This window comes from Puntigrus tetrazona, unplaced genomic scaffold (assembly GCF_018831695.1).
Source record: "Puntigrus tetrazona isolate hp1 unplaced genomic scaffold, ASM1883169v1 S000000896, whole genome shotgun sequence".
Classification (NCBI taxonomy): Eukaryota; Metazoa; Chordata; class Actinopteri; order Cypriniformes; family Cyprinidae; genus Puntigrus; species Puntigrus tetrazona.
In genome coordinates this window covers 65212-77646 of record NW_025048496.1, presented here as the reverse complement: position 1 = coordinate 77646, position 12435 = coordinate 65212, and the positions used below count along the sequence as shown (strand labels likewise).

Genomic DNA, 12435 nt, shown 5'->3' with positions numbered 1-12435 from the left:
TGACTGGTGAGCAGGTGATCCTTCGTCGCCAATATCAGCCAAATCAAGCATTCAGACAAGGACAGGCTCGTTTCCGCTGCTCTGATTAAGACTTCGCCAAAATGGACATGACTGCAACCGTTATTAAACGTTAATCAAAGCTCGTGTATCTATCAAGATCACTGGCATATAAAACAGATTACTGAAAACACCATATCAATCTCTCGACTTCATAAACTCTTGTTTAATCAAGTGTTACGCATAACTGCTTGTAAAATGTACTAGCAATTTCTAAGTGAAAATATTAAACAGCTGATACAAAGTAAATTTTACCCCTTTAAAATGATTATTTTAAAAAGATTGAATCATTTTGTGCAGGCTTAATATGTAGAGACAGATGAGCCATTCGTAGCTTTATTTCCCTGAAAAGTGAAAAAAGTGGTTTACAGTGGCTCAACCAATAATAAGAGTTGGTGGGCGGGTTAACTGTTGTTTCTGACCAATGGCAGACAAGTGGAGTGAAACCTGTTTGGGAACAATCATACATTCAGGAGTTCCATTTGGTTCAACTTGAGCTTGAAGAACTTTGCAGTCATATTCCAGGTCAAATGACTGCCGATGTGGAGAAAATGCTCTGCAGTGACATTATAGTACAATAACGGCACGACGACTGCGTCACTGAGATTCAGTGGTCGGCTTCACGTCTTTGAGTTATATACATGAATACACAGCGGTGGCCAAAATGATTAGAACACTGGTATTTCCAGCAGCTAAAAAGGGTCAGTTAATTCTATCCTATCTAATTCTACACAAATGTTGATTTCATTTCATTCATTTTTGACAGCATCCTCTTAAATCTTATAACAGCGCTGTAGCTTTGCACGTAGCTTTCTTAAAGTTCTTCTGGATTGAGTCTGTCTCGGTTCGTTCGGTTTCTTCATGTCGTTCCAGACAGACTGAATGATGACCAGATCAGATGTTACGTGTAGCGCAACAACATTACTGGATTAATGGCAAAATGATGTAAGCTCATATTTCCTACTGACACGCTACAGCAGAGGATGGAAAGAACCGACTTTTAGCTGTTGGAAATATCAATGTTCTGTTCGTTTTGGCCACCGCTGTACATACAGTATATATATATATATATCACATGCCGTCTCGTCTGGCCGGCTCGGAGCTGGGCTGCTGGACGGCGCTGGTCTGGCTCTGGAACAGCGGCTGAAGGAACAGACCCAGGGTTCCTACAACACACACGATCACAAAGATCCACAGAAACAGACGGTCCACCACCATGGCCACGTACTTCCAGTCCTCGATCACCTGCGGATGCACACAGATCGGCTCGTTAATAAACCTATTGACCTGTTAGTGCACTAATAAGGGAGGAGGCAGAACGAGCTGCTGTCCTCGGCACTTTCTGACGCTCGCTATTATTCTCTTTCTCTCTCCTCCAGAGTGATTTAAGCACACGATCGATGCTCTTGTATCCCACCTCTGTTTGCTAACTGTGTGTCTGCAGAATGTACGTTCTTTGTTGAACTGGCAGCTTTGGTTGCCGGAAATCTACTGTAAAAAACGGTAACAAAGTTTTACGCTTTTAAGGTTTTATAACATACATTTCGTAAACTAATATAATGTTAATATACCAACCTATTAAGTACTGAAATCTGTTTTGTACCTTTAAAAAATTTTAAAAAATTAAATCTATATAAGGCGCTCAGTGTCATTCACACAAACACTAAAGAGACTTAAACATGCAATAATCATTCATTTAACAACATTACTTGTAACATGCAGCCCTAATAAACATAACTGATATGGACATAAACATAACTGAGGAGAAATGTAGTGATTTTAAAGAAAAAACAAACAAATTTTTTTACTGTAAATTTTACAGGACTTTACTGTTAATTATTAAACAGTTTATTACTGTAGCCTTTTTTAGTTTTTTTTTTCTGTTAAAAGCACGGCCATTTTTACAGTGTACAATTCGATCTGTTTTAAACCTATGAGGTTATATCTTACTAGATATGCACAGAACACAAGGATGAGTGTTTCCAGTAAATACACGGGATTAAACATCTAGTTAAACTAGTATAGATTCACGGGCAAATGCCTCTTGTGATCAGTTTCTTCTTTTTTACTTCAATGAGACTCACACACTGTCTGACAAATTGAACAGTTCTAAATTACTTTATGTTTTAGATCAATAGGAGGGCAATTATGGCCCTCAATTATGATTTGCAAGTGAAGCCATAAAAGTCATAAAAAGTTCTACAAGCCATCAGTACCACTAAAGAGTTCTTAGGATGATTTGAAATTACTGATGGTATGAGCTCAACATTTATTACTGTAATGCAGTTAATGCTTTTAATCCAACTGATCAAAACTGGCATTAAATATATGTTGACTAATATTAATAACATTTATTTTTAAATGTTTTTGAAACATAATTGTCAATGTTTAAAAGAGTTTTGCTGCCCAATATGAGACTCAAATAACAATACTTTTATGCAGCATTAAGGACACATTAAAAAGGGATCAAAAGTCACAGTAAAGATATTTCTAAAGGTTAGAAAATTTTTTTTTTTCAAACAAATGCTGTTCTTTTGAACTTTCTGTTCATTGTGGATCCTGGCAGAAATAAAATGTATGGAAGTCGAAATAAAAATATTGTGCATAGATACTGAATCATTTTTCAACATTGATAATAAGAAGAAATGTTTCTTGAGCAGTAAATCAGTATATTATTATGATTTCTGAAGGATCATGTGACACTGAAGACTGGAGTAATGATGCTGAAAATCACAGAAATAAATTGCATTCTAACCAATTTTTACACAGATAAGAGCTGATTCAATTTGTAATATTATTTCACAATTTTTACTGTATTTTTTATTTTCTAAATGTAGCTTTATTTGATCATTTGAGCAGAAGAGAGTTCTGTCACCCCCACCCCCAAAAACAATCATTAACAATTAACAGCCTACATGTGCTCAGAAACACACTGAATCAGATCCGTTCTTTCCAATGTCTGGTTGGACTCTTGGTAATGTGTTTTGCCTCCCAAGTATCGGTCATCTGATTCAAAAAATCTGACTCGACTCTGTAAACCCTTAAGGCTGTAATACAGTACACAACCTCAAAACCTGAACAGATTTTTTAAACACTAAGTTGTTCTGAACACAACGGCTCTGATCACAAGAAACTCCCACAGAAACATGCACCTTGTTGCTAGGAGACGCATTACAAATGAAAACAAATGTGTTGTAAAATCGTCTGAAAATATCAAACATGTTAGACAACCTCCGACTGGATAGAATCAAGGTCTGAAGCTAAAAAAAATCTGATTCTGTGACTATCAAACACTACCTGCAGACCGGCTCTGACTTTCCTCAACTAGCGTCAACTTGTTCAGACTGTAGTGTATTCCAGATTTTAGTCGGGAACACCCCTACTGCAGTAATGATGCTGAAAATTCAGCTTTGATCAAGAATAAATTAGTTTAACAGTTATTCATCTAGAAAAAACGTTTTTAAATTGTAATAATATTTCACAATTTTTACTGTATCCTTGACTAAATAAATGCAGCCCTGGCGAGCAGAAGAGTCACTCACGCTTTGATCGTTGTCGTTTCCCATCATGTGATCCGCTACATAGCGAACTCCGTCCACGGCCTCCAGGATCTCCGCTGGCCAGTCTGGAGCCGGCCTGCTCCCTCTCAGGTCCTGTGCGGAGCTGTGTCCATCGGGCAGGAATCCAGCGGACCGCAGATCTCCTCTCTGGACCTGAGGCCCTCGGCTGTAATAGTGCCCCGGTGACGAGAGCGCCGAGGTAGCGGCCAGAAGCGCAGAGGCCGACGACGATATGCCAGATTTGCGAGGATCGGAGAAGCCCAGCAGAGAAGATCCGGGCTCCCTCAGACGGCGACGGGCCGAGTTTCCCCGAGGTCTCTGCATGAAGAGCAGCGCCGGGAGCCTGACCAGGAACACCAGCTTGACCCAGTCCGGCATGCTGTGAGTGCTCGGCGAGCGATGGTGCACGTTCAGCACACAAACGCTGGTGATGATGGAGAAGGTCACCAGCACCATGGTGAACATCAGGTACTTCCCGATCAAGGGAACGTCCAGCGACGTGGGCGGCACGATCTTAGAGATCAGCAGGAGGAAGACGGTCAGCGCCAGCAGGACGGAGATGCACAGCGTCATCTTCTCACCGCAGTCCGAAGGCAGGTAGAAGACCAGGATGGCCAGAGACGTGATGAGCACGCAGGGGATGATCAGGTTGATGGTGTAGAAGAGAGGCTTGCGCTTGATGATGAAGTCGTAGGTCAGATCCACGTAGGTGGGGTCCAGAGCGCTGACCGTCCTCCGGCCCGGCAGAGCCAGGATGTCCCACTCGCCACTGGGGGTGAAGTCATCCATGCTGGCCGCCTCGGACTTCAGCAGCAGGTCGATCTCGGTGTGGTCGTAGGTCCAGGAGCGGAACTTGAGCGTGCAGTTCTGCTGGTCGAAGGGGAAGTGCTTGACCTCGATCTTGCAGGCGCTCTTGTAGATGGCCGGAGGGAGCCAGGCGATGCTGCCGTTGAACAGGACAATGGCGTTGGTGAAGACCGTCACTTCGTACGTGCCATCCGCACTGCAAAGAGAACAAGAGAGTTGAACAAGAGACGCGCGGTCCTGACTACCGCTAGGGCCAGAATGAGTAGAACAGTGTTTTCAGCAACTAAAAATTTACAGTATTGGAAAGATTTTGCGCAAACTATTTCCCTGTACCATCTGAAGGATTGCATTCACACTGACAGAGGGTACTAATCGATGTAAGCCAGAGACGTTGCCTTAAAGTGACACGGCATTCAACAACGTTCAGAGCTGTGTTTTTGTTGTGTCTCACACAATAATGGGCACAGAATGTGGACATATATGTCAAGTGATACCAGAAAGGAGAACCAAGAATCTCTGCTACATGTCACTGAGGCTGAAAGAAGCAAAACAAGGCCGTAGGCGAAGTCTTCAGGTGCTTACACAGCGTTTTAAATTATTGTTGGTAGGGGCGTTTTCATACCCATTTGGCCAATCATCGTACACTTACGATTGACCCAAGAACTATTTTAGACCCTCTCTGCCTCTGTTTGTTCTGTTTCTTTCTACAATTAATGTCCAAAAGAACGTTTGGAAATGTAAACTGATATTTCCTACTGACACACTACAGCAAAGAGAGACTGAATATCATTTTTAGTAGCTGAAAATACTAGTGTATCGAATCTTTGTGGCCACGGCTATAAATAACAAATAAAAACAAATGACACTGTTATAAAGTTTAATGATAACATTTAATTCTGCAGAATATTAAAACCAGCTATATATACACTATTACTCATATTACATCAGTATACAATATATACCACACACTATAGATCGTTTTTTCATTTTATTTAAATAATTACTATTTTTGTTATGTGCTTCTGTCATTTTTATAGTTTTTTTTACATTTTAATTTTACTATTTAAAGTGATAGTTCACCCCAAAAGCTCAGTTCTAGTTTAATTAATTATTAATTATTAATTGCAGTGCCTTAAATAACATAAATATATAAAAATATACAATTAAACTTTAAAAGCATAGTTTAATAAAAATGTTAATTAAATTATGCACATGAAACAAGATTTGTTGTCTTTTTTTACATTATACAGCAGATTATAATAAGCTGATTAATTTAATATTAATATTTAATTTTATTTCGGTTAACGAACATGTTTTGGTGGTTTGAGAAAATAAGGCTGTTATCAGCTCAGAGACGCACTGGAGAAAGCTTCGGTCTCTGGTCATTGTCTGGACTTTATCACTCTTATCATAAACTCACTTGTTGTACAGCACTATATCAGGCAGCCAGATGTGTCTGGAGGGGATCCGGAGCTTGTCGATTCCCTCGTACTCCGCCGGGTCCCACGACAGACGATAATCGTTCCAGTTCTGCAGATCATATCGCAACCGTCTTATTATTTCATATATGCGCTCTCCCCGGTCAGACGGACACAATTACACACTGGATTAGCGGCGTGATGACTGGACGTGAGTGCACTGATTATTGGGCAGGACGCGCGACATTCAACATCAACACAAAGACGGCAGAGCCAGTGAGGCTTTAATCGAGTACTAATGAACATCTGATGAGTCTCTGACACTGACCTGAGTGAGCCAGACGTTCGTGGTCATGATCTGCTCTCTCTCATTCTGGAAGCACAGAAATAACGATGCATAAACACAGACGATGACGTTTGCAGAGATTGCATAGATTTTTTGTTTACGTGATATATGAATGCATACATATTCTCAAAATGTATATTGTATGTGTGTGTATTTATATATACATTATAAATATACACGGAGCGCAAACATATATTTTGCAAACGTAAACCTTTATTTTTTCAATGCGATTACTCGCTTGACAGCATACATTTTTACATTATGTAGAAAAGTGAACCCATAATTATTGTAATCATAATCATTTCTACAGACAGACTTGCACTTTGCAAATGACGGATTATGAAAACTGAATTTAGATTATATGTGGAGAACACCGAATATCAAAATGTATCCCCAATCCAATGCCACACAATTTTTTCTTTTGGGAAAAAAAAATAAAGATTAATTTTACGTTTCCAATTGCTTTTCTATTCCAAATTATTTAGAAAAAAACAATAATTCATTCATTCATTATGTAAAAATGTCAATTAGTAATCACGCCACACTGAATAATACAACTTTTACAGCAAATATTTTCAGCAGTGTGTGTGTGTATAAAAACACAGTACGATATTTAATGGGTCATGATAGTAGCTGGTTGTGAACGTATCAGTATCTCTGTCTGTTTAGGTATCACAACTGATTGAAACACATTTAGAAATCTCTGATGCAACTCAAACTTTTTGCCTGGTGAAACACTCTAGAAAACCACTGATCCTGAATGGTGTGGAGGTCAGGTCTGGACTCACCACACTGATGAGCTGCGCCAGAGAAACCTGCAGGAGAACGGTCACTCTCTCGGTCCGGTTCACCGCCGGCCGGATCAGCTTGTTATAACGCTCTTTACCCAGCAGCCAGTTCATCAGACGCTCCTCTGAATCTGCACAGAGCCCACCTGCGGACCGCCGCTGAGTTTAGAAAACACAGATATCCTACACAAATACTGCATTACGATTTTTAATCGAATTCACTTCTTTTACATGTTGACTAACTGAGAAACTGCTTAGTCCCTCTTATTTAGGTCAAATAGTTAACATTTAGCAGATTCTGTAAGAATCTTTTGGCCAAATCAGAACATTATTTAAGACCAGATCCTTAATCTACTAGACGATGAAAAGTATTGACTCAGAAGCCGCTCCGTAGTTTGAAGATTTCTGACCTGGACTGATGAAAGGCAGCTTCAGAAACAGAATTTCCTCTCTCTGAAGGCACAGTGTTGGTGAATGTTATCAGTGCTGACTGTGAAAGATTGTTTATGAGCTGCAGAGTCAGCAGAAAACAATCAGAACCAGCCAGCGATCTCTCAACATCACACACGTGAAACTCAGCGCACGCCAAGGAGTCTTCAAGCGCATTTTCGTAACTAACAGTAAAATGAACGCTCGACTTGGTACGGTTGTGTTACATGTATTGTGATAGTTGTTACGGTAGATCAATATCAAAATCAACTAAAACCCTGTTTGAGTGTGAGAATGTTTATCTGGCGATCTCATCAAAATTATGATGGATCAGGAACAGAGATAATCCAACATGAATGGACGATAAATACTAAATCAGTGTTTTCTAACCTGTCCTGGAGATACCCCTGTCCTGAACATTTAGTATGTCTCCTGTATCTCCCGTACACCCCGGATACTAGTCCCTCGTAACGAGTGGAACGAGGTGTGATAGACGAGGAAGACAGGATCCCTGCGTTGAAGGATTGTTAAATCTGTATTAATTAGATCAACCAGAATGGGAATACTTTCCACTACATCTTCATAAAAGGAACAGCGTTTATGCCAAGTTTACTCCGTTTCTCCCGAGGATTTTTCTCCTTTCGTTTGGTTCTTTGCCGCTGTGGCTTAGTTAGAGACATCTGAACTGGATGATGACGTCAAGTGGCACAGAATCAGCACCGAACTGACTTTAGGTGGGAACCGACGCAGCTCTTGTAGTCTTTAGTACAGTAGTGACAGTAGAGTCGCCAAGCGGTGGACTTCAGCCCAAATCCATGAAGGCTTTTGAATGAATCCAATTTAAAAGAGTGTATATTTTCAATACAAAGTATACAGTGTATTACACAAACACTGAATCAGGTCAAGTGTTTAAGACAGCTATAACGTCTTTTACAGTATTGATTTCTACACTATCTATGTGAATATTAAAAATCCCCCGAGGATTAAAATAATGCTGAGATAGAGTGTTTTCTCTGGCTCGATCTAATCTGACTCAGGTCTTTATCGGCGTCTTTATTACAAATCATTCTCTCTTTAGTTTCGGTCAAGCGGTCAGATTCAGCGTTCTTCATCTCTGCCGCGGATCACACGGTTCCTGTACATCACACTGAAAGCGAATGCATTCACCACTGAGACCCGCAGCTTTAATTGGGATTAATTAATATTAATGAGCAGTGATCTGCGATAATTAGAGACACCCAGAGCTACACTGTAAGCACTCGCTTTGTAATGCTGATTGAAGAAACACAGAACATGAGAAACGAAGAGCAGACCCACAGGAACAAACAGAAAGAAGACTTCGGCACAAACAGCAGGAAACCAGAAGATTTAGCAAGAAGAACATTAACAGAGGGTCAAAAAGATATTTAAAAAATGTATTTGTCACTTATCATCTCAAAATGCTTTCATTCAGTGATTTAACCCGCAGTCATGATAGCAGCTTATTTTTGGTTATAAATGATCCAAGCCACAACCAGCCAGTGTTCAAAACTCACTTCATCCCGATTCACGACGGTTAGCTTCTCATAATGTTTTCTAATTTAAGTGGCATCATTACGTCACGTTTTCCCAGATAGTAGACTGTATCAGATCTTCATTATCAAACATCATTTCGATGAGGATTGTGTTTATGAAATTAAATTTATTTAAGTTATATTCCAGTTTTGAATGCGCATCTGATTACATACGGTTTGTGGTTTAAAGAGAACCAGTTTGAAGGAAGAATAATTAGCTTTTTGGGTTAAAAGAATTTCTTAAGTCATTCAAACGGTATGAGAACTACAGATTAGACTGTATAGAAATAGAAATCTACACACTAATACACATTATCATGCAATGAAGTTACTCTTAAAGATAATAACGTAAAAATACAACAGTGATAATAACTGGAATTGTCTGTCGTGTTCAGAGCTAATTAAATCACTGTTTATTGTAATGTTTTTTTTCTCAGCAGATCAGAACAAGTTCTTATTTGTTTAGATGATGATATCCAGCAAAGCCTCTTATTTGAGTCATATATTCCATGACATTAGATAGAATCTGTGTTTCCTGAGTAACTTTCCTGTCTGAAGATAATTGTGCAGATATCTTCTCTCACCACACTGATTTTTTCATCACACCACTGTTGTATTTCACTCCAGACTTCAGTTCCCAACATCCATTGCACTGATGACACGCACACACACACACACACACACACACACACACACACACACACACACACACACACACACACACACACACACACACACACACACACACACACACACACACACACACACACACACACACACACACACACACACACACACACACACACACACACACACACACACACACACACACACACACACACACACACACACACACGCACACACACACACACACACACACACACACACACACACACTCACCTGCGTTCAGTCACAGTGTTGTCTAGTGTTTATCAGAGCCTTTCTATGTTTCCTCAGTTAAGTTTAAAATCTAGTTTAGTTCCTTGTGTGGATTATTTGTTTTTGATTATTGTCTGTGTGTTTAGATAATCTGTTTAGATACATTGATCATTACCCCTTTGGATATTGTTGTTCAACCCTGCCTTAATTATCACAATGTTTTATGTTTTATCATAAAAGCTTGCATATATATATATATATATATATATATATATATATATATATATATATATATATATATATATATATATATATAATTACAAACTGTAACATCATATTGATGATAATTGTCAATCTCTGGACTTTTGTTGTTGTTGTTTTTTGTCTCGAGCCATGTGCTGTCTGTGCCCTGCCTTCCCTTGGTGTTTAATTGTTTAATTGTCTTCAGCCGTGTCTTGTTAATTTAGTTCATTTCCTTGTGTATATAAACCCTGTGTTTTGTGTTCACGTTTGTCGGATTATCAACGTTACTACGTCTCAATGTTCAATGTTACTCTATGTTTTGTTCCCGAGCTCTTTTTCGTGGTTTTTGTTCTGCCTACCTGCCTTTTGTATTTATTTTGCCAGTTTTTTTTGGATTAAATCTATTTACCCGAGCGTTCTCTCTCCCGAGTCCTTCCCGAGAAAACCGCGAAATCGTGACAATAATAAAGCAACAGTACCAACTAACCCCTTCTGAGGCTAACAAAGAACCTTGAAATGAACTTTTTGCCATCTTTATCTTTATTTTGTCTAGTATTTAGGGTCACTCTCGTTCTAAATGTGATTAATGGTCAGGCCGTATTTGAAAATCCCATTCATTCATGCTCTCAGTCCAGACACCGTCTATAAATATGCAACAGAAAAGCCATGGCAGGTCACATGCAGGTCCGTTTCGGGACACACAGACCCCAAACCACGAGCACACAGATGAGCTGAAGTGTTTTATGACCGCAGGCTGTCCTCAGCTATAGAGAAGAGACGGAGCCACACAAAGACATGGCCTCAAAAGGCCAGCGAGAGTGAATGAACGTGAGGCGGATGAAGAGTTAGCTGTGTTTGCGTTCATCTGCTCAACATCTGCCCAAATACTGGTGCTTTTGGACATCTCCCGGTCCGTCTTCAGCCGGAGGGCATCAGGTTTAGCTGAAAAGCTGTTCTTGTTCATCTACATTTTAGTTGGTTGCTCATTTAACTGTTACCATGTTTAAAATGTTACTAAACGTACAGTCGTTTCAGGATATTCAAAAGTAACGTTCCCATATAATTTTAAAATCGATTAGTTCACTCTGAAAACATTTTAAAATGATACCTTTTCTTAACATTTTTGTAACATTGGTGCAACGTTCATAGATTATTTTGTCATCTGGTTTGTGTCTGCGGTGCATAAAAAGTTTGGTTTTATATTTATGCTTTATGCACTAGCTCTATGTGTTAAATAAAATAATTATATGATTATGATTGTTGTGCATATCAGCAGTATCTGTGATAGAGTCGGTCACGTGATGGCGCTTCACCACGACCTGCTCAATGTACAATAAAAATATTAGTATATCTAGTGTGACTAGTGTTACATATCCATAAATATACATTACATTAATGGTGCTACCTAAAAGTGTTTTTATTTAGCAATAAATAAATGAAGGTATGCACCTTTAAATAGTTAATTAAATAGTTAATGAAAACATCCAGTCAGACTAAACAAACAGAGAATGTAGTGTTTTTAAGCAGAAAAAATAATTTCCAAACATGTATTTGCATGCTCTTGTCATCCCAGTGAAGCAAGAAATCAGCATTTTACAACAGCAATAAATCTGTAAACCACCAAAAACGGTTCTAAAGCGCCTCTAAAGCAGAACAAGCACGTTTTAACTTCAGTCCGTGAGACTCTGCATCAAAAGCTCAAAGACTGATGGAGGACTAAGTTGTTTTACTCACATCTGATGAGGGTGGAGATGCAAACGATGACGGTGAGCGCGCGCGTCATGATCCAGCGCTCTTCTTCAGTGCCATTCCTCCGAGAACCGAACAGAACCGCAGAACTTCACGAGACTGATGAGGAAGAGGAGGAGGAGGATGAAGAAGAAGCGCTCGCACCCGCAGCCACGAGCAGCAGCGGAGCATCCAGGACTCGCTCCTGCTCCGCCGACACACACTCACACACACACACACACACACACACACACGCGCGCGCGCGCGCACGCACTGCCCCGCGCCTCCCTGCCTCTCAGCGCGCACCGGGGCTAGTTGTCACAGGTTGAGGTTTAAAAAGGTTAGGTTTAGGTTGAGTTTGAAAGTCAGGTTCGTGCAGGCAGCCGCGGTCCTGCCAACAAAAGACAAACGCACGCTTTAGGGTTATTGATCAGAGGAGGGAAATGTTAATTGGACACGTGACTGTGTGTGACAACGTGCCCCAGATGCTCTGTGAATGCTGGGCTGTCAGTGTAACGCCTCATTGAGCAGCTTCTCGCAGGCTTCAGTCTAAACAGGAAAACATTTATGAAAACAGAAAAGGCTTTTGAGAACAGATGTGTGACCCTCAGTTGATTGAAAGCTGAA

At 40.0% G+C, this 12435-nt stretch overlaps 1 protein-coding gene across 1 annotated transcript; it reads right to left on the bottom strand.

The window, feature by feature from the left end:
- Positions 1–379: 379 nt before the first annotated feature.
- On the bottom strand, positions 380–12176 carry chrnb4 (cholinergic receptor, nicotinic, beta 4 (neuronal)). The gene is made up of 6 exons (XM_043233567.1): positions 11815–12176; positions 6977–7122; positions 6171–6215; positions 5845–5954; positions 3600–4620; positions 380–1302 (listed from the first exon to the last, which is right to left on the bottom strand). Exons 1-6 carry the CDS (start codon positions 11861–11863, stop codon positions 1129–1131), a joined length of 1545 nt encoding a protein of 514 aa, XP_043089502.1. The 5' UTR covers positions 11864–12176; the 3' UTR covers positions 380–1128.
- Positions 12177–12435: the final 259 nt, after the last annotated feature.

What these genes read in the sequence shown, in the direction of transcription:
- chrnb4 (XM_043233567.1), bottom strand. Translation starts at nt 11,863, where the DNA reads ATGACGCGCGCGCTCACCGTCATCGTTTGCATCTCCACCCTCATCAGA. An exon ending in TGGCGCAGCTCATCAGTGTG is followed by an intron (nt 6,216 to 6,976) that starts GTGAGTCCAGAC and finishes CTGTGCTTCCAG; the next exon opens with AATGAGAGAGAGCAGATCAT. An exon ending in GATATAGTGCTGTACAACAA is followed by an intron (nt 4,621 to 5,844) that starts GTGAGTTTATGA and finishes TTCTCTTTGCAG; the next exon opens with TGCGGATGGCACGTACGAAG.